A 26,260-nucleotide genomic window follows, 5' to 3' on the forward strand; every position below is an offset into this window, starting at 1 on the left:
CCACTCGAAGCTATAAGAGTATACTACAAATTCGTTTGATCGTTACATAAGATTTACGATAGCGACAAAAAGACTAACTTTGGCAAACAATAGTACGAAAGACGTTGCGAAAGTTAAATGAAAGTTCGTGTATCTTTGTTTTGTTCTAACCTAATTCAGCAACGTTTCCGCTAAAAAATCTTTCTCATGCATGCGATATACTTTATTGCTTCCAAATCGAAAGAAGAAATCGGAAATCTGCAACTATGAATAATTTTCCTATTTTGACAAATAAAAAAATTAAAGTTGCTTTTGAATGCGAAGTAAAAGTATCAGGTGATTCCCCGATTGCCATGTAAAGTGAAAGATCAAGACGACCTTCCGCGAAGAAAGAAACAAATGTCGAAGATGTTTGCGCCAAGGAAAAATAATGCATAATGGAAAACAAATTATAATATTAAAAAATATAATATACAAAGATATTCTCAAATATAAACGTTATTTTTAATTTTATTCAAAAAAATTAGAAACATACTCAGCAAATTTCTTTTAGAAATATTTTCAACAATTAAAAGCCATTTCGATTAACTTTGATTAACTTTCTATTGAAGTTATTGATCGTTAAGAACAACACAGTTAAAACGATTAATTAAAAGTCTTGCTGTTGGCATCTATTGATTAAATTAATTAATCAATAGATACTAACAGCGAGATTTTTAAGTATGTATCGTTTTTAATCTAATCTATGCATCGGTACTTATACATATTTATTAATAAGTAGATAATATTATACAGGGTATTCCGAATTTAAATAGCCAAACTTCGAGAGCGAGGGGATCGATAAACTAAGAAAAAATTCAGGACACCTTGTACTATTGATAAATAGATAACATTTGATCGATTATAGCACAAATAATATCTATTTATCACAGTATAATAATTAAGTATATCACTTGAGATTATGTCGTTTTGAACGACAGTTAAAAATCTTGCAACACTGCCGATCGAATTAATTATCAATTAAAGTTATTCGAAGTTGATCAAAGTTAATTTTCTTAAATCTTTCTGTATTGATTTTAATCTTTGTATTTAATGATTAAAAATTCCGAACACACATTAAAAAATAACAATTTGTTTGAGGAGTAAAACTCGTGATTACGGACCATGTTTTGCAATAAATACGACGCAAGGCAAATGCAGGTTCCCTATTTCGAATCGAGCTATATTCTGTAAAACGGTCATTGCTGCAAGAACATACGTGAGAGTTGTTAGTATTTTACTCACGGCTCTATAACAGCTCAAATAAACAAAGCCATTATCTCCAAGAGGCTACGTAAAAAGGAGAATGCAAATGCCAGGTAAGAGCGACGCGGTTGACCGCGGTTGCGAGTTCCATGCCGATCTCGATAATGGGTTGTTTCGCGCTTGAGACGAGCCGATCCGATCTAGTAGACGCACCAGATTGGAAAGTAGAATTCAGTGCGGATGAACGCAGTGCATCGGTAGCGATTGCAGGAAGAGATTAAGACACGCTCGGACTGACCGGCACGTTTTGAGTTGTTCCGTTAATAGGCGCGGTCAGTGACTTCAAGGCCGGGAAAAATTAGGCTCGCGCCGATAGAAAAAAACATGGTCTCATGCGGTACCGGCAACTGCCTCCGGTACCAATCGGACGTGGCTATAATAATAGACCGATGCGTAATGACCGTTGTAAACGCTGCCGAGCCATTGAACCGCACTCTAACCGATGGGTAAAGATTGCTTCCACTCTAAAATGAGAAGCAATGTCGAATTTACGTCCCCGTGTAACCGCGCGTAAAGAGAAACCTCAGGTTTATGTAAAAATTAATGCTAGAGAAAGAAACGTTTCTACATAATCGTTGAAAAGATGATTCAGATTGAGTATTAAGATATAAGAAAAATATCTTGCAACGGTATCTTAATGGTACCAATTTATAAATCCTACATTCCGAAGAAAATGCGAAATTTTTTTCCTCATACATAAGATGATATACTTTAATTATTACACATCTTTGTGGTATATACAATTTTGAGAAATATACAGTCTATTTTATTATTTATGAATAAATTGCTAATTACTTAGCAAGAAATGATTATCAAGTAAACGTCAAATCAACGTCAAGTTTGATGTCGTATAGATATTGATTTAACTTTTAGAATTTAAGTTTGATAAGTCATTTTTCGCTGGATGATATTTACTTTTTAAAAATAAGGTTTTTTGAAACATGTTTTTCTTGTACGAATACTTTTTACACTCATTGTACATATACATAAAATAAGCTAATTTATGCAAATAGAATTGATAGTAAGCGCATAATATAACAATAGTAATGTAAAAAAGGCGTCATCTGTTCTTGTTGTCGTCAGAATTGAAAAAACACATGTCAGTCTACTGTCAACCGTGAAAAGAATCAATGTCTATGACCGGTGAAAAGAATCTGTAAAATGTCATTGGAGCTACTGTTCTCTCGTGACTTTCTTGACCGTTATAACCGTTATACCAAACGTCAAGCTACCTTTCCAAAAGAGCAAGAATCTAGGAACGAGTTTCTGTTCGTCTTGAATTACAATCCGCTCAGTCATACTGTCCACGTAGTAACAAGTAAACTCTCAGGAACATGGCGCTCAGCAAAAAACAATCGTGAAAAAAATGACAACGAACATGATCTCTGATCTGTAATCTGTCTTCGTCATCAAGATAATCGGCATCGTATTTTATTCAGAAATTCAATTCAAACCGTTTCGCGCCATTCCAAATTCTAGAGTTCAGTTATACGCCTTGAACATAACACAATTCTAAGATGATCTTTAACGTTCGAACGATACAGTTTTTTTATTTAGAATTTAACTTATATACTTGTAATTTTATAATGTGTACGTTTGATAAATAATAAAATATAACACTAATGAAATAATAATAAAATTATAACATTTTCATTTGTATAATAACCAAAGAATTTCAAGGAAGAAGATAAAATCACAAAATAAAAAGAAGCAACCCATACAGCACAAAATTTGCAGCAATATCGCTGCAAAGTCTCTATAATGTTGTTGCAATGTTGTAGCAGTGTTGCTGCAACTTTTGTGTAACTTCGTGCTGTAGGGGAAAGATGTTACCGATTTCATGTCATTTAACTTTTATTATATTGAATAGATAATATAAAGAATATATGGTGGCAAATCATTGATATAAAATTCTTCTCGATATTCAATAAGACATTGCCACTGATCATTTGAATTTAACGTCGATGCGTCAACGACAAGCGCCAAGAACGATTTTTAAGAATACCAAGCGCGTGAACGGGTGTCCGTGAAATAACGGTATCGGGAATAGAGCAGATGACGACGGCCCAACCCAGGCAACCCAACCCAACTAACGCATCGCTCTCCATTCCGGTCAGCCTAGTTCCCCGTCAACTCGCCGTGCGTAAATATCCGCGTGGCCAAGGGGGGTTATTGGAGAACAAGGTCAATCGGTCTGGAGATGAAAACCAGATGAATCAGGCTCCCGACGCCAAGAAAGAGGTGCAGAAATGGGCACAACTCCCGCATGTAAATAACGTTAACACTTGGTATCGTGGTAATTAATATTACCGATGAAGAAATCTTGTTAATTGATAAAGAAATCTTGTGTGTTATCACTTCAATTAAATTTCTACCAGTGCACAACACGCACGAGCTTTCGGTTTCCTTTTCAAAAAGCGAATTATTGAAGCGAATGACAATAAAACGCAAAATCATTGTTTACTTGGAAAAGAGTTATTGTCACTAACCATTTTTTCCTGTTACAAAACAATAAAGGAACTGAGTATTAGAAATTTCGGATTACACTCTATAGTGTTGATAGAGAACAAGATTGAATAAATCTAAAAATCCTTGATGTTTAACCAATTCATCACTCGTTAACGCATTTTATGCACCTGGCTATCCGACGAGTTTCGAATGCATGACTCTGCGCGGTTTACATAATTTATCCTGAGTGGAAAATCACGTCCACAATAATCCAACGGTCAGTGGTAACGAATGCGACCGCAAAAATAATCCGCATACGGTATCGGTTTGCTGATCATGAATCGCCTCGATGTGTCTTGCCTTTCAGTCGTTTGCGTGCAATGCTTCAAAGACGATTCATTTCTATTTAAAATGTACGAGAATTTAATTATAATTTGTGTAGAGATTTTTATTAAGACAGATATACAATATTTTTTGTGTAGAGAGATTTTTATATTAAGATATAGACATTATATACGTAAAAATCTATATTTTAATGAAAATTTCTAAACAAAGTATATCTTTATAAAATAGCTAATAACGACAACTTTGGCAAATATCCAGAAATCGGAATAATACAGAACGTTTGGGTAGTCAATGAGTGACAGTGAGTAAACATAAGCGTGTGAGTTCAAGGTTGATTTTCCTTCTTGCGACAGTCCCGTTAGCCTTTCGATGACCTTTACATCGCTCTGTAATGCGAGAAAATTAATCGGAATAATTAATTGAAGGACGAAGGTGAGCATCAACGCTTGATGCACTGCACGACTTTCACCAAAGTTATTGTGTGAGGTTGATTCATTCGGCACCATTTCTTACGTCTGGAAGATCTCACTCCGACGAAAGAACAGAATTAATTCCGTTTTATTTCTCTTCTCATAAAAAATATATATTATAATATATAAGAAATGCTGTGAGAGTTGATTAAATTAATCAGAATTGCGCTTTCTCGCTATAGGTAATACGTCGGCTGAAATGTCAGTGACGAGTTATGGGAGCAATTATGTTTATCCTGCAATTGTTCCACCGTTCCATTCTGCAGAATCATTTCTGGATAATAGAAGAGGGCGGGCACCTTATCCGCGAAATGATTATTTACAAAGTCAGCCACGAGATGAAAATATGACGTTGCATCGGGCAACAAAGGAATATTACGCTATTTCACGTTCTCCTCTCGCACAAGACCTCTTCTAATAAAGCAAGTTTAAGTACAAGTTCGAACAAAGATAATATATAATACGCGTTTGTGAAGTTAACCCGCTCGAAAATGCGCACGTTTGAAATGTTCGTAGGCTTCAGGATTTATCATGAATTATCTGCCCAGAGGCTCCGTCAAGACGTCGGAAGATCAATCCGAAGAAACTGGAAAGTATGTATCTCGAACGCGCAACGCTTGCCGTTACTCATATCTTCGCTACGTTAAACAATACATTCCTCTGCGCGTGATTCATAACGCCTCGCGTCTCCACGCGATTCCTCGCTTCGAACTGCGACGTTTTCGCACGAGGGCCCGAATCTCTAATTAATAACGCGACGAAATAATGAAGAAAGCACGGAGAACTACGAAGGGAAAGTGCGCCACATATTCGAGTCTCACCTTCGAGTCCCACGAGCTCTTCCGCTTGTGCTCCATTGCGACGGTCATTTTTTTCTGTTTGCGATCCCGCGCTTTGTCAGCGCTTCTCCAGAACTTGGCCGATTCGAGAAGTCACAGAGATCATCGTGGATTTCTTTCCTTCGTGAGCGTATCGGTATCAATAGCGATGGATGACCACGCGAAGACGATCACAATTGTCCGTTTCCGTTTTTTAAGAACCGCAAGCCTGAATGTTGGCAAGATGCATCTTCTGCACGCCTCCGCTTTGGAGATGTTAACGTCCCATATACTGCAAAAAAAAATACTTAAAGAAACTCATGCAATTATTCTCTAGGAAGTGTCAGGATTTATGAATCAATTATTTTTTCTCAATAAATGCACGTCGATCGCCGTATTGTAGCGAGAGCGCGTAAATAACACGATCGGTCGTTTACCGCTGTTGAAACTTCCGCTTGGCATAAAGTGCCGTTCCTTGACATTTCTCAGTAGGTCTACATTTATCGTTTTACTATCATATTTATTGATAATAAATATATTGGCTAATGTCCATTAATTTAGAAACCATAATGAAGTTTAATATAATTATAATTTCGAAGTTTTATTGAAAAAGTATAATGTAAGAGAGCATTTTATTGAGATAACAATTGAAAGTTAATATAAAAAATATTAATTTTATTAATATAACTTTATGCTTTAAAACGTACAGAACTTTGTTTTTGTATTTTGTTGATATTGCCTTTGAAACAAATTGTTTTCATATATACAGGGTGAGTCATTTTAAGTGACAGATCCAAATATCTCCAAAAATACGCCAGATACAAAAAAATGGTTTAGACAAAAATTGTAGAGGACAACGGAGGACATCTAACTGTGCTAACAGTTTTTACCTTCAGATCGATTTTCAAGGTTATTTGAAGGTCATGATCATTTTTTTAAATGGAATTATATGAATCTTTTTACATAATATGATTCCTCTAATTATTCTGCATATAAAAGTATTAAGGTAGCGATATCAAAAAACCAATAGTTTACGAGATATTTTATATTTCATTGTGGCACATATTGACATAAAATATTAAATAATTCGTAAACTATTAATTTTTTGATAATCGTACCTTAATACTTTTATGAACAGAATAATAAGATAAATCAATTGGTGGAAAAAAAACACATAGTTGCTTATTTAAAAAATTATCCATTTTGCATACATATTTTTTTAAAACAACTATGTTTTCTTTCCACCAATTGATTCATCTCATTATTCTGTTCATAAAAGTATTAAGGTATGGTTATCAAAAAATTAATAGTTTACCAATTATTTAATATTTTATGTCAATATGTGCCACAATGAAATATAAAATATCTCGTAAACTATTGGTTTTTTGATATCGCTACCTTAATACTTTTATATGCAGAATAATTAGAGGAATCATATTATGTAAAAAAATTCATATAATTCCATTTAAAAAAATGATCATGACCTTCAAATAACCTTGAAAATCGACCTGAAGGTAAAAACTGTTAGCACAGTTAGATGTCCCTCGTTGTCCTCTACAATTTTTGTCTAAACCATTTTTTTGTATCTGGCGTATTTTTGGAGATATTTGGATCTGTCACTTAAAATGACTCACCCTGTATATATACTCGTATATTATGTAAATAATATTTTTAAACACTTCGATGAGGAAGATGTTAGTTAATTCAATGCAGTTTTTCGCAATTAAGCGATGAATGACAAATTCTGAGTCGCACATAAAAAGTAATCACTTATAATTTTTAAATAAGTTTATGTAACTTTTATTGTAAAATAATAAGAAATAAACAAAATATAACTTACTTTTAATTTTTAAAAATAGAAGCTAAAATAAAAATCGTGACTTAATATATAGTCAAATAATTACACAATTCCATAACAATGTCCAACAAATTTAAACTTCTTTTCTAGATCATAAATAAGACAAAGTGATTTTTTTTCTTACAGATTCTTTATTGCTGAAAATGAATTCGATTCAAATGCGATTGCTATATCACGTTCCATTTTTGAGAAAATTGAACCTAAAAATGTCGAAAATGACATTTTTTAATACTTTTGAACTCTCAAAAATGTAGTGTAATAGAGCAATTTCATTTACGAATTCATATTCAGTTATTAAAAATCTGTAAAAATTATTTCGTCCCATTTGTGATCTAAAATCCCTGTTAGAGAATATAATTAATAAACAAGGAATTGCTCAAGTCACATATGATGATATAGCTTCATGCATAAAACATCCTCATTAGAACTAGCTAATGTAATATGTGTGTAATGATTTAAAGCTTAATATATACTAGATTTATCTTATAAGATCTGTGAACGATCTTGAAAGAAATACAATTCTATTAATCTTATTTGTTTCTGCTAACATTCATCTTAGTTTTAATAATCTTTTTATAATTAAAGAACCGTCTTTATACGTAATTCACATATATATTGCAATTTTTACAGTTTCTCGTGTAAATATATCAACAATCGATGCATACCGTATGAATATATTAACAATCGCATTAATATAAATAACATTAATTGACAAATAGTAAACATTCAAAATACAATAAATCAATTATATTTCATTTATGTCGTTATACCTAAATTGTTGAACGTGCAAGTGAAACTGACTGCGTTTCCAACTGATCACGTTTTTCACAAGAAAAAGAAAAAAGATTCTGTCGAAATCACCTCACTGAAAATTGTTCATCTTCGAACACGAATATCTGAGAAAAGAAAAACAAATGCTTGACAGCTGTAGCGAAAATGCACTCGAGAAAAGGAGGTGACTGAGCTACCGCGCTGCGAACGAGACGTTCGCCACTTCGGTCAGGCGAACACTTCGATCGTCGAGAAGCAGGCAATTTCTCCAAGCCGGCTCGACCACGATCCAGGGGATTGTCCTGGACGTAGCAAGACTGCCAGGAGAACGGCGGCCTACCTGCTTGCCTGTCTCCTCGCTTCTCGTAGATGCACTTTCACGTCATTATTGGTTCTCCACGGGCGCCTGTGCGCACGAGGGCACAGTTACGGACTAGTCCGAAGCAAGGACGTGTCTCCCTGTCTCTTTATGGTCTTCCCTATTCTTTCCTGTTCTCTTGTTTCCGTTTGTACTTCCCATTAACTTCCGACTTTATTCATCTCTCTTTGGTTTTTTACTATTTCTTGCTATATACGAGTTCTGCACCCTTTTATTTTGATCCCGTTACTGCTCTTTCTTTCGCTTGCTATTTATAGATTTAATTACCTTTCAGGCTTTACGTTTATGTCTCTCTTTCAACTTTCGCCATTTATTTTCTTGCTTAAATTAAAAACTGTTATGCCTTTGTTTGCTATCTTTTTTTTATCTATGATTACTCGTCTTAATGTTTCTCGCGTCTTTTCCATGATTTTGCACTTCTCTGCTAATTAAAGTAACTTCGGAATTTATGCCGCAGAAGTAAAAAAAATAAAAGGACAGAGAATAATTTGCACGCAATCACAATGTGCACAGATTCGACTCAGTTGCATTTAGGTACACAATAAATGGTTACATAAGATATGTACCTTACATCATAATACTTGTAAAATATGTAGAAGATTAAAATAATTACTATCTATTACTTCGTATATATGTATATATTTTATTCCCTAATAATTTTATTCCCTAATAAAACTTTGTAGATTTTGTAAGTTACTGTATCAGTTGATGTCTTATTTATAAGTATTATTTGTAAATTTTTTATAAGCCATATGCCCTATCCACGAATGGTCATATATCCCACTCCTATGGACATACAGTAAAATATGTAAGCGTTTTTTAAAGTTTTTCTTCAAATATAGAAAATAAATATTTCATGTTTCTAATTGTTATAGTAATAGACTGTATGAAGTTTTTGTGGGCATAGTTTATTTATCTTAAATACAGTAAATAATATCTACTTTATGAAATTAAGTTTATATATGTATTATAGGATAAATTCCAATATATGATACATATATATATGCATTATAGGATGCATATATATATATGTATGTATATATATATATATACAGGGTGTATCTGAAATAACGTACACTAATCATACCAGTGCTATTCCTAATAAAAAACTGAGTCGAAAAGTCCTCTACCACTTTGCAATTTTCGTAATAGTTAACAAGATATTAATTACTAAAAATCGCTGTGAATATTGGTTTTCAATAATTTTTTACTCAAATACTATCAACTTTACAGAAAAACTGCAACAGACAAAAATCATTTCTTTTCTTCTCATAAAACTCTAAGCATTTTTTCAGAATTTTTTATCAACTTTGTAGTACTGTATTTTCTTATTTTTACCAACATGAGAAAATACGGTATTAAAAAATTCTAAAAAAATTCTGAAAAATTTCTCATAACTTTGTGAGAAGAAAATAAACAATTTTTATCTCCAGAAGTTTTTTGTAAAGTTGATAGTATTTGAGTAAAAAATTATTGAAAACCAATATTCAGCGATCTTTTGTAATTAATATCTTGTTGACTATTTCGAAAATTGCAAAATGCTTTTCAACTCAGTTTTTTATTAAGAATAGCACTGTATAATTGTGTATGTTATTTTAGATATACCCCGTATATACAATATATTGTATATTGGAATATTTTTCCTATATAATACATATATAAATTTAATTTTATATAGAAATTCTAATATATATATATATATACACATATATATTTCACAAAATAAATGATTTATATATGTATACGTATTTTTCGGTGACGGTTATCTCAGTCGCGCGATTTATACCGAGAATTTTCTTATTGTTAGTAGCTAATCGAAAAAACCGACGTCAGTTTATGTGTTTCCAGTCATATCTATTTAAGCTTCTTTCTCGGCCAAAGGAGGCGTGATATGTACTAACGCTTCGATTATAACAAAGGAATTTAGAGAACAGAGATTCATTAGCTATTGACGGGAAAATTCGTGAATCGTTGTCGAGGCAAGTCGTCAAGAAAGTCATTAAAAGAATTACACTGTGCATGAATTATGATTAGTTATTTTAATGCCCTACAATATCGTAGAGATTTAGATTTCGCGCCCTATTCTCAAAACAATGCGCGAGCGCGATTGTTGACGTATTAGAGAACTAAGTGTTGGTTATCAGACCGATATCTATAAACACGACAGTGACATTGAGATGGCAACTATGATTTGTATCGCAAGTCGAGAGGGCTTCTGATTTTATACTATTATAATTAAACGATTAAAAGAAAGAAATTTTCATAATTAAAGAGAGACTTTGCGGGATCGGAAGTGAGACGAGTTCGAAAAGAACTTGGCTGTTCGATCATTGTATGAACAATTACCACGTTGTCATTTCTGAGTGACTATGGAAATAAAGAAAGAGAGTGAGAGAGAGAGAGAGAGAGAGAGAGAGAGAGAGAGAGAGATAAAGAAGCAGATTCAAAATGAGAGAGCTGAGCAATTACACCTTATCAGAATTAAGAGTGATACTGAAACATAGGAGACTTTCAACCACTGGATTGAAAAAAGACTTGATAAGACGATTGCAAGCAGACTAACAATATCCGTCCCAAATAATAAAGAAATCAAACGCTATATTAAATGAAAAAGGAAGAAAGAAAGCAACGGATGTCATAAAGGCGATTAAAATGGCAGCAATAAGATACTCTACCAATATGAGTATCATTCAGAGAGAGGCTGAATTGTATTGGAGAGAGACTAAATTAAATTGGAAAGAAAAAGAGTTTACTGAGCGGGAATTGGCATTGACTCAAAAAGAACTCAAGAAGATTCAGCAAGTCCAGATAAATACGGATGCTCGTACACAAGAGAGAAGTCGCAATTTACATAAGCCGTTGGAAGATGGACGTAGTGGTGCTGTCTCGTTACTCAGGCGGGATGAAGGTACCAAGCAACGAACGGAGCGTGATGGTGATCGAAGCGAACGTGAGAGAGCGAACGTAACAGCCAAAAACGTTGAGGCGTCGTTTTAATCGTGGTCAACGTGATCATTCAGAAGCTAACTGTCAGACGAAGTACAAAGATGCTAACAACAAGTACCATTTCAAGTATAGCGAGAGGGCATGTCCCCTTCGAATGGTACAAAAAAAAATGAAGAAATAAGGAATACTTATGCTAGAGAGAAGCCTGAAAGTGGCCGCTCTGGCCTTTTTCACAGAACCGTCCAAATTGAAACTCCCGCTGCACGGTACTGCGGTCGACGTGAATTTTATTTTCTCAATGTAAAATAGAATTAGGCTACATCCATTTTAAAACGCTGATGATAAAAGCATTCTGGTACGTAACTGTGCCACAAATAAAAAATAAGCATGTATATTTACATTATATATATATATATTTATGTTTATATAATTTTTCTTTGGTTATAGCTTAAAGTAGTGATGTTCAACCTGCGGCTTGTTTATGAATTTTTGTAGCCCATCGGCTCATAGTCAGAAATATAAAATCGTATTTTTTATTTTATGCAAACAAAATAAACACGAAATGCGATCCGCAATTTATTTTCTATTTCTAAAAATGGCTATTGAAAATGGTACTTAAAAAAATTGCGCATCACTGGCCTGAAGTATCAATTAATATTGATATTTATAATACGTATATATACATTCATTAGTGTGTGTATACGTTATATAATTTTTCATTTATACAAGTAGGTATATATAGCTCTTCTACCGAAAAAGAGATTTCTTTTTTTATAAACTTATAAAGTAATAGTATTAGAATAAAACGCTATGTTCCATTCTAGATATTATTTTAGAAATTGTAATAGTAAATTGTTAATTTTAGTATATAGCGTATAAAATCAATTTATTATTTACAAATACAATAAGCATTTTTATTCTCAATAAAAAAATCAAAAAGAAGATTCATGTATTTTGTGATCCATTTCAATATGAAAATAGCTTGGAAATACTTGCTCTGCTTAGAAAAGGAACGATCTGAGTATCCTGTATTCAGTGTAACGAAATAATTTGTAATGTATTTTTTTAGAGAAATCTCTCGAATTAATTATTTTTATGTCATTGCATATTATTTGATGATATCAATGGATTATTATTATAAAATAAGCAGTAAAGCTCAATATAATTTATAATTCGTGTTAGAATTTAAAAGAAAATACTGTACATAATTTTCATTAACAATAAGTGGAAATAAGCTTATTCGATCAAAGTTAATGTAAATATTTGTGCTTTTTAATAATACTTCTGTGTGAACGCGGTAAAAAATTTTTCATGCATGAATATGTATAAATATGTCTAAACATACACAAACACGTATAAATATTCATAAACATGTATAATTATTTGTGAAATATGTCCATACATATTCATACATCCCTTTTTCTTTTGTAAAATTACTTTTTAGTGTAATAGAAATAGTAATAGTAATGTGAAAACATTAAAAATAATTAAAGGGCTAATTTTCGCATTGTCCGTTCTAGAAAAAAACAAGTTTGGGAAAAATGAAAAAAATTGCTCCTACACAATTATACATAAGTAATTTTTTTTTACGTTTCTTCAAACTTGATTTTTTCTAAAACAAATAGTGCGAAAATTATCCTTTTTATTATTTTTAATGTTTTCACATTGCTATTATTATTTCTATTACACTAAAAAGTAATTTTACAAGAGAGAAAATGATGTACACATATATTTCATATAAAATTATGTATGTTTATGAATATTTATACATGTTTATGTATGTTTATACATAATTCATACATGATAAATTTTTTACCGGGAATTTATATACATTTTCCAATTCTGCAAAATTACGCTAATATTTTCGGTCTTGAAACAGTTTGAATCGAAATAGCAATAGTAATATCGCAAATTAGATATTGATGTCAATAAGCGTCTTTTTAAAATATTAACTAAATACTGTAACACGTTACGATGTTTTAAACAGATACTTAGCATTAATATTTAATTTGTAATTACTATACCAACTGCCTCAGACAAACCTGCATATATATAGCTGTGTAACTATGTACATAAAGAAAATTATTCAAGCGTATTTCTATTATAAGGACGTACATAAAATGTGATTGGATCATTTTTTTATGCAGTTATGCAAATTTGTCTGGATGAATCCTTACCAATCCTTAGTATTACGTCTATGAGTCATACGAATCAATTTTTGATATATCATAACTCCGATATTTACGCAGCGCGGGGATTTACGTCGCGAAATAAAAAAAAATAGAAGTAAGGATAACGCGCACGCAACCATTCTGTTATATCAGTATATTTTACCTTTGTCTTATATCAGTATATGTATCGTATCGTATAGTCATGCCGCGCAGCGCACGATAAACATTTCTGCGTTCGGTGCGCAAAAGTGATAATACACGAGTGCAATCAATCGTTATTATGATTATTGACGTATTAGCGTCATGAGTGCGAATCGACACAGTAAGTATCGCGAACGATATTAAATGATATATTCCAAACCGAGCAGATTTTTTTTCGATCGCATATTATTTTATAATTAAAGTAACAATGAAAGAAAAGAAATTTGTATAATTTTAGGACTTGTACAAGATTAGAAACGAGACAAGCTTGGTAAGAATTTTGGTGTTCGTTACAAGTGTGAACGATTGTTGTGTTTGAGTGACTAAAAGAAAAAACCGGCTACTCAAAATGAGCAGAAATATTACCGTGAAAGAATTACAGCAAAAACTGAGAAGTGAGAACCTTCCAGTTACTGGCTTGAAGAAAGAATTGATAGGACGATGGGTAACATACCTCAAGCACCAATATCCGTCCCAAATAATAAAGAAATCGAATAATACGAATGCTTGTACGCAAGAGAAAAGTAATTGCAATTTACATAAGCCATTGGAAGATCGACGTAGTGGTGGTGCTATCTCGGTACCTAGGCGGGATAAAGGTACTCGTACCAAGCAACGAACGGAGCGTTATCGTGATTGGAGCGAACGTGAGAGAGATCAGCCGAAAACGTTGAGGCGTCGTGGTCAACGTGATCATTCAGAAGTTAACTGTCAGACGAAGTACAAGGATGCTAATAATAAGTACCATTTCAAGTATAGCAAGAGGAGGCATATCTCCTCCGAATGGTACAAAAAAAATGAAGAAATAAGGAATACTTATGCTAGAGAGAAGCCTGAAAGTGACCGCTCTGGCCTTTTTCGCAGAACCGTCAAAATTGAAACTCCCGCACGGTACAATCGGTGCAATCGATGTGGATCTTATTTATCCAATGTAAAATAGAATTAGGCTACATCCATTTTAAAACGCTGATGATAAAAGCATTCTGGTACGTAACTGTGCCACAAATAAAAAATAAGCATGTATATTTACATTATATATATTTATATTTACACAATTTTTCTTTGGTTATAGCTTAAAGTAGTGATGTTCAACCTGCGGCTTGTTTATGAATTTTTGTGGCCCATCGGCTCATAGCCAGAGAGAAATATAAAATCGTATTTTTTATTTTATGCAGACGAAATAAACACGAAATGCGATCTGCAATTTTTTTTCTATTTCTAAAAATGGCCATTGAAAATTATACTTAAAAAAATTGCGCATCACTGGCCTGAAGTATCAACTAACATATTAATACGCATGTATACATACTTTCATTAGTATACGATATGTAATTTTTTATTCATACCGGTATACATATGTATATGTATGTATATAGCCCGGTAAAAAATTGATCATGTATGAATATGTATAATATACATAAACATGTACAAATATTCATAAACATACATAATTTTATATGAAATATGCCCATACATCCTCTTTTCTCTTGTAAAATTACTTTTTAGTGTAATAGAAATAACACTAGCAACGTGAAAACATTAAAAATAATTAAAAGGGTAATTTTCGCACTATTTGTTCCAGAAAAAAAATCAAGTTTGAAGGAATGTAAAAGAATTACTTATGTACAATTATATATAAAATTATGTATAATTGTGTAGGAGAAATCAGGATAAATCTTGACAAAAGAGGACCAAGCTCCGATAACCTTAACTTTTCATTTTTCCAAACTTGTTTTTCTCTAAAACGGGCAATGCGAAAATTATCCTTTTAATTATTTTTGATTATTTAATTATTTTATTATTTAATTATTTTTATTATTATTTAATTATTTTTAATTATTTTTGATGTTTTCACATTATTATTACTATTTCTATTACACTAAAAAGTAATTTTACAAAAGAAAAAGAGATGTATGAATATGGACATATTTCTCATATAATTATACATGTTATGAATATTTATACGTGTTTGTGCATGTTTAGATTGTATATTTATACATATTCATGCATAAAAAATTTTTTACCGGGAGCGTTTCTACAGAAAAAGAAATTTCTTTTTTAATAAACTTATGAAGTAATAATATTAGAATAAAACGCTATGTTCCATTCTAGATATTATTCTAGAAATTGTAATAGAGAATTGTTAATTTTGTATATAGCGTATAAAAATCAATTTATTATTTACAAATATAATAAGTATTTTTGTTCTGAATAAAAAAATAGAAAAGAAGATTCATGTATTTTGTGACCCATTTCAATATGAAAATAGCTTGTATCTTGCTCTGCTTAGAAAGGGAACGATCTGAGTATCCTGTATTCAGTGCAACGAAATAATTTGTAATGTATTTTTTTAGAGAAATCTCTCGAACTAATTATTTTTATGTCATTGCATATTATTTGATGATATTAATAGATTATTATTATAAAATAAGGAGCAGTAAAACTCAATGTAACCTGTAATTCATGTTAGAATTTAAAAGAAAATACTATTCATAATTTTCATTAACAATAAGTGGAAATAAGCTTATTCGATCAAAGTTAATGTAAATATTTGTGCTTTTTAATAATACTTCTGTGTGAATTTATATACATTTGCCAATTCTGCAAAACTACGCTAATATTTTCGGTCTTGAAACAGTTTTGAATCGAAACTGCAATAGTAATACCGCAAATTAGATGTCAATAATAACTTTTTAAAATATTAACTAAACACTGTAACATTTTACGGTGTTTTAAACGTATACTTATAGCATTAATATTTAATTTGTAATTACTATTCCAACTGCCTCAGACAAACTTGCATATATAACTGCGTAACTATGTACACAAAGAAAATTATCTAAGCGTATTTCTATTATAAGGACGTACGTAAAATGTGATTGGATCATTTTCTTTATGCGGTTATGCAAATTTGTTATCTGGGTGGATTCTTACCAATTCTTAGTATTACGTTTATGATTTCATACGAATCAATTTTTAATATGTGACAACTCCGGTATTTACGCCGTACGAGAATTTACGCGGGGATTTACGTCGCAAAATAAAAAAAATTGGAGTAAGGATAATGCGCACGCAATCACTTTGCTGTATCAGTATATTTTATCTTTGTGTTATATCAGTATATATCGTATCGTATAATCATGCCGCGCGGCGCACGATAAACATTTCTGCGTTCGATGCGCAAAAGTCATAACACACGAGTGCAATCAATCTTATTACGATTACTGACGTATTAGCGTCATGAGTGCGGATCGACAGAGATAAGTATCGCGAACGATATTAAATGATATATTCCGAATCGAGCAGATTTTTTTCCGATCGCATATTATTTTATAATTAAAGTAACGATGAAGGAAAAGAAATTTGTATAATTTTAGGACTTATACAAGATTAGAAACGAGACAAACTTGGTAAGAATTTTGGTGTTCGTTTCAAGTGTGAACGATTGTTGTGTTTGAGTGACTAAAAACCGGCTACTCAAAATGAGCAATTTTACCGTGAAAGAATTGAAGCAACAACTGAAAAGTAGGAATCTTCCAGTTACTGGCTTGAAAGCGGATTTGATAAATCGGTTGCAAATAAACTCGTCATATCAGTCTTATACAAACTCGTCTTATACAAGAGGATCAAAGAAGAGTGAATTATGGGATTTTACTGTATTAGAATTAAAGGAGCAATTGAGAGCTAGGAACCTTCCAGTCACTGGCATAAAGGCGGATTTGATAAATCGGTTGCAAGCAAACGTGCCGTATCAGTCCCAGACAAGCGGATTAAGAGTCACATTACATAGACAATTGCAAACAATGGGTACTGACAGCAACTGTATCATCACGGCTTACGAGAAACCTACGATAGACGGCAAATTCACACATACTAAAACGGTAGCGCACACCACAAATTCGACGAACTTTGCAACAAGAACCTTTACCGATGTAAATAAGATTCGATTTGAAGATACCAAAATAGTGGGTGCCGCAAAGGTAACTAACGCGGCAGCAAGAAATTCTACGGATATAAATTTGATTCGATTTGAAGACACCAACGTGACAGCAGGTGCCACAAAAGCAACAAACGCAACAGCAGGTAAGTCTAGAGACCCTTTAGGTAGAGATCGGCCAAAGTTCTGGCAAGTGGCAAGATGTGTGAAACTGCAATGTAAGCCCGGATCCTCATACGGGCAACAGCGCTCTGACACCGAAGACTAATTGGTGAAAAGCCGGTTGTGGGGTAAAATTTACCTCCATCACCCGTTTTTCATCAATCAGCATTCAGGATTCACTATTTGGCCATATCGCGGGCGCTCCAGCCTGCGGGAGCCGTACAGGATAAGAAGAAGATAAGAAGAAGCATTCAGTATCAAAGCGCTGCTATCCGTATGAGGATCTGGGCTAACTGAATCCAAGGCATTTCAGTAAAATTATTTAAAGTATCACTGCGCATGCTCTGACGCTCGACGCAGCTTGACGATCCCATGTAAAAGTACCTTAAGGGTGGAGTCCCGTGATTCACGAAGTGTATTTATTGCGTATTGCGTAACTGCAAATCAGTCAGAAACGATCCACTGTTGTTTCGTGTTTTATTGATTATTGATTGGTTAATCTAAGTCCATAACCTTACTTTAAGAAGCTGTAAGTTGTAAGCGACGATATATCGGCCACAGAACTTATGTTTTTAAGCCGTAAGAAATTAGATTTTGCTCAATTCGCTTAAGTCTAACGGTTAAAGCCTAAAGACTGCGCAAAAACAGTTTAAACACAGAAATTATTGTCACTTAACCTCTTTCGGCTTATGACTCAAACCGAACTCTTGCCTTTTTGGCAAGACCAAAAGGTAAGAAACAAACAGCAAGAAACAGGAAACAAAGAGCACATTGTAGAATGGCTATTAAGGCCTCTTAAAGCAAAGTTGTGAATCAAGGTTTACGCAATTACACGATACGTATAAAGCAAATACGCCTTATGGGATATATTTCACCCTAATGCGTCGTCTACAATGGCAGTATCAGTAATGTATGAGGCTGTAAGAGTAAGAAATTAACCAATCACAGTCGATTATCCTTCTTACATTCAACTGTGATTGGTCAATTTCTTACTCTTCTCATCCATTATTGATACTGCCATTGTAGACGACGCATAAGAAACTCTACTAACGTAAAAGTGGTTCGATTTGTAGAGGCCAAAACGGTAGCGAATGCCACAGATACAACGAACGCAGCAAGAAGCTCTACCAATATATTTGGATTATTTGAAGACACCAAAAAGATAGCAGGTGCCACAGAAGCAATGAGCACGACAACAGGTAACTCTACCGATGTAAATATAACTCGATTTGCAGAGACGAAAATGACAGCGAGTGCCGAAGAATCGATGAATGCAACAGTAATGCTGATTCTACAACGAGTCTGTAATCGGAAATCAAGTGGTCTGTTTTCTGTTCCTGCACTAGACTGCACTTAGAACTCTCTTAAAGTCTCTCTTGTTTTCGACAAATATCAAACATCCTTCTCACTTTAAATTAACTATTGGCATCTATCCCCACTCTTCCCCCACCATGAGTTACCAAGTAATAGCGCAAGCCGGAGTCTGGCATCACTGCTTAGGACTACCGACTGTCAACTCGTCGTAAAATCAGCATAAGAAACTTTACTGATGTAAATATGGTTCGGTTTGTAGAGGTCAAACCGATAGCGAGTGCCACAAAAGTGATGAACATGGCAACAGGAAGCTCTGTCAATGATAATAGAAAGTTTTTATTTGGATATCCTAGACCAATAGCGAATACCGCAAAGGCAACGAATGCGGCAGCAAAAAGCTCTACTAATATGTATGGATCATTTGAAGACACCAAAATGACAGCAGGTACCACAGAAGCAATGAATACAACAGCAGGTAACTACCGACCCTGATAGCAAAATGTTAACAATTTGGAGCCAAATTGGCAGCAAACTCGATCAGATTTTGACTACAAAATACACCATAGCCATCTGTGTCTGCATTTGGTTATTTGTTAACAAAGCTTGCTGACAGATAATGCTAACAGATTGGTAGTAGAAATCGAGCAGAGTTTGCTCGAATCAAGTTCTGCTCTCAATCTGCCATCAGATTATGCAAGACTTTGTTCGGTTTCTGCTACCAATCTGCTGGCATAGCATGTCTAGCAGACTTTGTCATATTTCTGACAGCAATTTACTGACAATGTCAGACAATACCAAACTCTGTATACAATTTGTTGTCTTTCTGCAATCAAAAATTGGTAGCAGGCCCTGCTCAAAATCTGTCTCCATAGACTTTGCTATCCAGGGATGTAAATATAATTCGACTTGTAGAGACGAAAACGACAGTGAGTGTCGCAGAGTTGATAAATGCAACAGTAAAGGCTCATCTACATAGAAATCGTAAACGGTTGTAGGGTCTCAAATCGTAAGAAATTGACCAATTCTAGTCGCATTCTCCTTATTAATAATAATAAAAAAGAAAGGCTAGGAGCCAAGCAATAACCTTTTAATATTCAAACAATACATTACATATGTTTCGACGCCGGTCGGGTCATTATTAGTGTGTACATATATATCGGGTCATTATCAATGTGTACATATATATCATATTTAGTGATTCAAGAGTGAATTATTTAAGCATTTAAGATCTAGCTTCGACCGATATAGGGCTCTAATTTATCGATTGTGTTTCTCACATATACGATCTAAAAATGAGATTATTATCATTATCAATGTATTGAAAATAAATATGAATTTTGAACGAGTCATTCTTTAAAAACAAAGATATTGAAGAGATTAAAAATTTACTGTCTATTAAAATCTATTGTATTAATTTCCTGTGTCTTAGTCGATATTCCTGATCGCCAAAGATAGTGCAACCTTGATTTATTCGAAATATTAGTCATTTGCGGAAGTTTCTGTTATAATGCAGAAGCAGGCAAAAATGCGATAGAGTTCCAAGTTTAACATCTAAGTTTAAATAAATTGTGTCTTGGAACTCTATCGCATTTTTGCCTGCTTCTGCATTACATTTTATTAACTGACAATATAATTGCGACTACGATTTTCTTAACTGACACTTTAGGACTTGGCAAAGCTCAAATTTGACTTACATTAAGAACTTAGAATATGATCGATTTCCACAAGTCGAGATTCGTAACAGAAACTTCCGCAAATGATTAATATTTCGAATAAATCAAGCTTGCACCACCTTTAGCGATCAAGAATATCGACTAAGACACAGGAAATGAATACAATGGATCTTAACAGACAGTAAATTTTTAATCTCTTCAATATCTTTGTTTTTAAAGAATGTCACTCGTTCAAAATTCATATTTATTTTCAACACATTGATAATGACCCGATCGGCGTCGAAACATGTAATGTATTGTTTGAATATTAAAATTATTGCTTGGCTCGTAGCCCTCCTTTTTTATTATTATTAATTTATTTTTATTGAGCCATTTTATTACTTATACATTCTCCTTATATTTGATTGTGATTGGTCAGTTTCCTTAAGACCCCACAATCATCTACGATTTCTATGTAGATGAGCCTTAATACGGGATCTACAATAGAAGTAGCGGTCGTAAGGTTCTAAGTCGTAGAAAATTGACCAATCATAGTCAATTATTTCTTCTCATATTCGACTGTGATTAGTTAAATTTCTATTACTTAAGACTCTACGACCGCTACAACTTCTATTATAGAATCACGTAAGAAACTGTATTGATGTAAATATGGTTCGGTTTGTAGAAGACAAAACAGTAGCGAGTACCTCAGAGGCAACGAACGCGACAGCAAAAACCCCTGTTAATATGAATCTGTTTCAATTTGGAAACACTAAAACGACCGCGGGTGCTGCTGAAGCGATGAATGCAGCAGCAAGAAGCTCTACAAATATGAATGTGATTCGATTTGAAGATATCAAAACGACAGCAGATGCCACAGAAGCAACGAATACGACAGCAGGTAACTTTATCGATGTAAACATAATTCGAGAGACAAAAATGACAGCGGGTGCCGCAGAATCGATGAATGTGACAGTAAGAAACTCTATTGATGTTTAATATGGTTCGGTTTGTAGAGGCTAAAGCGGTAGCGAATGCCACAGAGGAGACGAAGGCGGCAGTAAAAAGCTGTGTTGATTATATATTTCAATTTGGAAAGGCCAAAACTATAGCGAGTGCTGCAGAGGCGATGAACGCGACAAGAAACTTTACTGATGTAAATACCATTGAAGGGACCAAGATGGCAGTGGGTGTCCCAGAGGCGATAAACGCGACAAAATACTCTATTGATGTACACATGATTTGGAGAGAGGCTGAATTGTACCGAAGAGAAAAAGAACTTGCTGAGCGAGAGTTAATGTTGGCTCGAAGAGAAATTGAGATGCTTCGACAAGCTCTGATTAATACGGCTACTCGCCCACAAAAAATATGTTGCTGTTTCGAGAAAATATCATTGGAAGATGAAGACTGTAATTTTATCCCAATGGCCAAACAAGATAGGTGCAATTGTAAGCAACGACCGGAGCATAAGGACCGAAGGCATCAACTCTGATCAACATTGTTTTAATTGTGGTCAGCATGATCATTCAGGAGCTGACAAAATACAATGGTGTTAAAGTATTTTAAGTTTTAAGTATAGCGACGGAAGGCATGTTGCTTCGGAATACCTTAAGAAAAATGAAGAAAAAAGAAATAGAGTTATGCCAATTAGAAGTATGAGAGCAGCTATCCTAGCTTTTTTCGTGACAAAATCAAAACTTCTTGTGCTACCGCCATCAACATTTATTTTAATAACTGTGTCCCTACTTGTTTCTCTAAAAGAGTCTAGAAATACGTTCCATGCATACTTGATGTATATTACGCATTGGATATTTTATATTGAGTTTATCTCCTACAAATTTTCAAAGTCTTATTTTGCATATTTCGTTTAATTAGTTGCATTTCATATTTTCAAAGATAACCTTATTTTATTTTTTGCTACAATGTCATTTTCAATTTTTATATAATATTAACGCGTCATTCTTGTCTAAAAAAAAAAAACAAGATAGAAAATGGTAGGATCTGCCAACAATCTTATCGTTTCCTATTGTAATTTATGTCTTACTTTTTATCTTTCAAAAAAGTATTATCATTTCTTATCATTTTCTATCATTATCTAATGAAAGCGAAATCGTTGCAATACGATAGAAATCTTACAATTTATTGTTCTGATAGAATTAATAAATTTTAAAAACTTTATTGTAATCAATTGCGTAATCAATTTATGCTAAAAGAATATATCTTAGCCTTGTATGAAAAACTACTGTTGAGAAGGTCAAAGAAAATGCAACTGGACAGTCTCACTTCGACGGATATCGACGACATGCAAGAGACTTGCATCGTAGAAAAAAAAAATCTTTTCCTTATTTTTTATAATCTTTTTGCCATATTATACTTCGTTAATTTCATATTTTTTATTTAATAATTATCCGATTATATGTAAGTAAGAAGCATTACTTTCCAGATAATGCAGTATTAAAATAATAAAATGTTTTTTCTATGCATCGACAGTTTTACTTTGCGATATACACGTAACTTAAAAATTAGCTTCCCACTTTTCGTCTTATCAAAATAATTTATTCAAAGTTTGCCAATTGCTATCTATTATTGAGGTATATTTATGTATTACAGTATAACTATTTGCATTATTTTAAATATTTTAATATTTTAAATATCTTATGTTAGATTTTTATCTACATGGTGACTATCATTTAGGCAATCTACTTTACAAAATTTACAATTCTCTCATTATGCATCACTCGATATGATCTCAATGAAAATTGAAGATCGTCTTCGAACGTGTGTATTAGAGAAAACAAAATGAACGTTTGACAGTTACGGCGAAAGGGCATTCGAGGAAGGTAACTTTCATTACCTTGCGACGTTCATTACCAGGTGATCAGGCGATCGTCGCGATGCAGACAATTTCTCCAAGCCAATCCGGCTACAATCCAGGGGATTGTCCTGGACGAGGCGAGACTATCAGGAGAACTGCTCACCTGTCTGCTTCCTCGCTCCTCGTAGATGCACTTTCACGTCATTACCAGTTCTCCACGGACGTCCGTGCGCACGATAGTGCACAGTTACAGACTGGTTCGGAGTCCGTAGCAAGGATGTCTCTTTCGTCTCTTCTTAATCCTGTCCCTTATTATTCTCCCGTTCTCATTTACACCTCCTTTTAACGTTCCATTTTGCTGGTCTTTCTTTGATTTTTCTTTATTTCTTCCTATATACATTCAAGTTCTGGTTGGTCCCGTTTTTTCTTTTTCTTTGATTTTCTATTTACAGACTTAAATATCTTTCATTATATTTGTCTTTTTTCGAACTCTCACCATTTATTTTCTTGCTTATGTTAAGATTGTTATATTTTCTTTTGTGCTATTTTCCTTTTTCTACTCGTCTTCGTTTATCCCGCTATCTTTTGTGTGACTTTACACTTTGCTGCTAATTATACTGTGGATATTACAAGCGACAATACATACTGTTCGATGTGTCGGAAGCGCATAACGGCAAATCTTGTGCAGGTGCCCGAGACATTTAAACTATTTAAAGAGATAATCACGCACGGTGTCGCAAGTAAACTGAACTTTTTGATCAGACGTAGAGTTTACGGTAATTTACTCCAACAGTATCTCAAGTCGAGCACGATATAGAATTGTTCTGGAGTGACGTCGAGGTGGATGCACTTTCACATCATTATTATCGGTGCTCTGATCAGCGTACATATGCAGATACAAGTATTTAAACAAGATATTCAAATCTCTTAATGGAGATTATAAATGAAATTAATTCCTTCAATATTATCGCATGTGTAGAGATATGTATTTCGTCGTCAAGTTGTATTTTTTCCAAATATTTTAATAAATCGTTTATTTTTTAGCATATACATATAAAATCAATTTATTAATTACGAATATACAATCAGTACTTCTATCTTCAATATAAGATCGACAAAAAGATTTATATATTTTATGACCCACTTTAATATGAAAAATGGCTTAGAAGTACTTGCTTTGCTTGGAAAGGAAACGAGCCTTGTTGTGCAGAAAGAAATTTTTTGATATACTACATCAAGCAAAGACATTTATATATTAGTGCCAGTTATTTTATTTCAAGGGTAACGAGACAGGTTTTAAAATCAGTGTAATGAAATTAATATGCGTGTTTTTCCGTCGTAAATTCCACATCGGTGAAGCATTAAATTAGATGTATCAAAAAGAAATCAAATATTTGTTTACTTTCTCTCTTAATTAGTCAATTATTTTTACGTCATTACATATTGTTCGATATCAATGGATTAATATTATGACATAGACAGTAAAGTTTAGTATAATCTATAGTTCGTGTTAGAATTTCGGAAAGATTATTGTTTATAATTTTATGCAAATATATTATTATATACAAAAAATCATATATAATTTAAAAAATCATATACATACACAAATATATATTTTAAAACAAACAAGTATATATATCGAAATGTATGCCACAAAAATAATAAGGCTAATGTCATGGGGATATGAAAATTGAAAAGTAATTTTATTTCAAATATATTTTATCTATTATAAGTTTTTTAAATATAAATCACTCACATGCGTAACATCATATTTACGTGTATGATGACTTTTACTACGCAATATTAGCCGATAATATTTTTAGAGTTTACATATAGTTAGAATTGTTTGTTTCTATATCGATTCAATTTTATGTTTAAACGTATCTGCCGATTGCTCTGACTCTATTACGAAAGCAACGGTAATCCGTGCGTCTCTAATGAAACGCAAATACGGTATACTCAAGACACAAATAGAAATCATGATAAACCATACTTAGATAGGAATTCAGCAGTGAAGATTACACTTTACCGTTATAAACCTTTATTCTTTGAATAATATATACTTCATACACAAAAATCTGCACATGATCGATTCTCATCGATGGATTGGTATCGAATGGTATCAATATATGTATGGGACGTCCTAGAATAATTTTTTCACAAGTTTTTCGTTCACAATTTGTATTGCAATTTTTATTGTTTAATGTGTTAAATTATCACATTTGTAGCTATTAATATTGTACGTTATTCTAACTGCAATTGATTAATAATATATGAATTAATTATGTTATATAGATTTAGTAATATATATTAAGTTCTATAATTGGGTAGTTTATTACTTATTAATATTTCTAATTGTATAATCTAATAGAATTAGTATTTCTAATTGTATAATCAGTAATATACAATTGTATTCAATCAAAAAAAATATTTCAAAAGTATATCACTGGGTAAAAGGTATTTGTTAGAAAATTGACGTTCGCGTTATTTCGTTCGCAATTCTGAATATTATTACCGTGCATTATAAAATATCGAAGATTTTAAGCTGAGTCCTACCGTGATTATTTTAAGTCACTTCGAAAATATACCGAGACAAAGAATGTGGAAAGACCAGTTGAAAGAGGCTAAGAGAATATAAAAGATATCACGATAACAAATAACAGACTCACCTTTACCAAGACGGAGACTT

The 26,260-nt window shown here is 33.0% G+C and overlaps 3 protein-coding genes across 5 annotated transcripts in view; 2 read left to right on the forward strand and 1 right to left on the reverse strand.

Moving 5' to 3' along the window:
• Nucleotides 1–26,260, reverse strand: part of LOC108723065 (atrial natriuretic peptide-converting enzyme) — a 44,728-nt gene extending 18,468 nt beyond the window's left edge. The window contains exons 1-2 of one of the 2 annotated variants that reach the window (XM_018448541.1): nucleotides 26,241–26,260; nucleotides 5,369–5,657 (exon numbers count right to left, since the gene is read on the reverse strand). In XM_018448541.1, the coding sequence (XP_018304043.1) occupies nucleotides 5,369–5,416 (48 nt within the window). In that variant the 5' untranslated portion in view covers nucleotides 5,417–5,657; nucleotides 26,241–26,260. Of the gene's footprint in view, nucleotides 1–5,368; nucleotides 5,658–7,993; nucleotides 8,224–26,240 lie in introns of those variants that run through there. The other variant, XM_018448540.1, reaches the window with a different exon arrangement.
• Nucleotides 13,731–15,066, forward strand: LOC108723067 (uncharacterized). The gene is made up of 3 exons (XM_018448545.1): nucleotides 13,731–13,812; nucleotides 13,930–14,677; nucleotides 14,764–15,066. The coding sequence occupies exon 2, from the start codon at nucleotides 14,041–14,043 to the stop codon at nucleotides 14,629–14,631; it is 591 nt and encodes a 196-aa protein (XP_018304047.1). The 5' UTR covers nucleotides 13,731–13,812; nucleotides 13,930–14,040; the 3' UTR covers nucleotides 14,632–14,677; nucleotides 14,764–15,066.
• LOC108723066 (mucin-21) lies at nucleotides 16,848–22,525 on the forward strand. Of its 2 annotated transcripts, none has more exons than XM_018448542.1 (5): nucleotides 16,848–17,774; nucleotides 18,864–18,989; nucleotides 19,364–19,579; nucleotides 21,442–21,657; nucleotides 21,773–22,525. In XM_018448542.1, the coding sequence occupies exons 1-5, from the start codon at nucleotides 17,174–17,176 to the stop codon at nucleotides 22,246–22,248; spliced, it is 1,635 nt and encodes a 544-aa protein (XP_018304044.1). In that variant the 5' UTR covers nucleotides 16,848–17,173; the 3' UTR covers nucleotides 22,249–22,525. The 2 variants fall into 2 exon arrangements, with proteins under 2 accessions (XP_018304044.1, XP_018304045.1); XM_018448543.1 differs by having other exon boundaries at nucleotides 19,364–19,549.

Source organism: Mycetomoellerius zeteki, unplaced genomic scaffold (genome assembly GCF_001594055.1).
Source record: "Mycetomoellerius zeteki isolate Tzet28-1 unplaced genomic scaffold, Tzet1.0 scaffold222, whole genome shotgun sequence".
NCBI classification, from domain to species: domain Eukaryota; kingdom Metazoa; phylum Arthropoda; class Insecta; order Hymenoptera; family Formicidae; genus Mycetomoellerius; species Mycetomoellerius zeteki.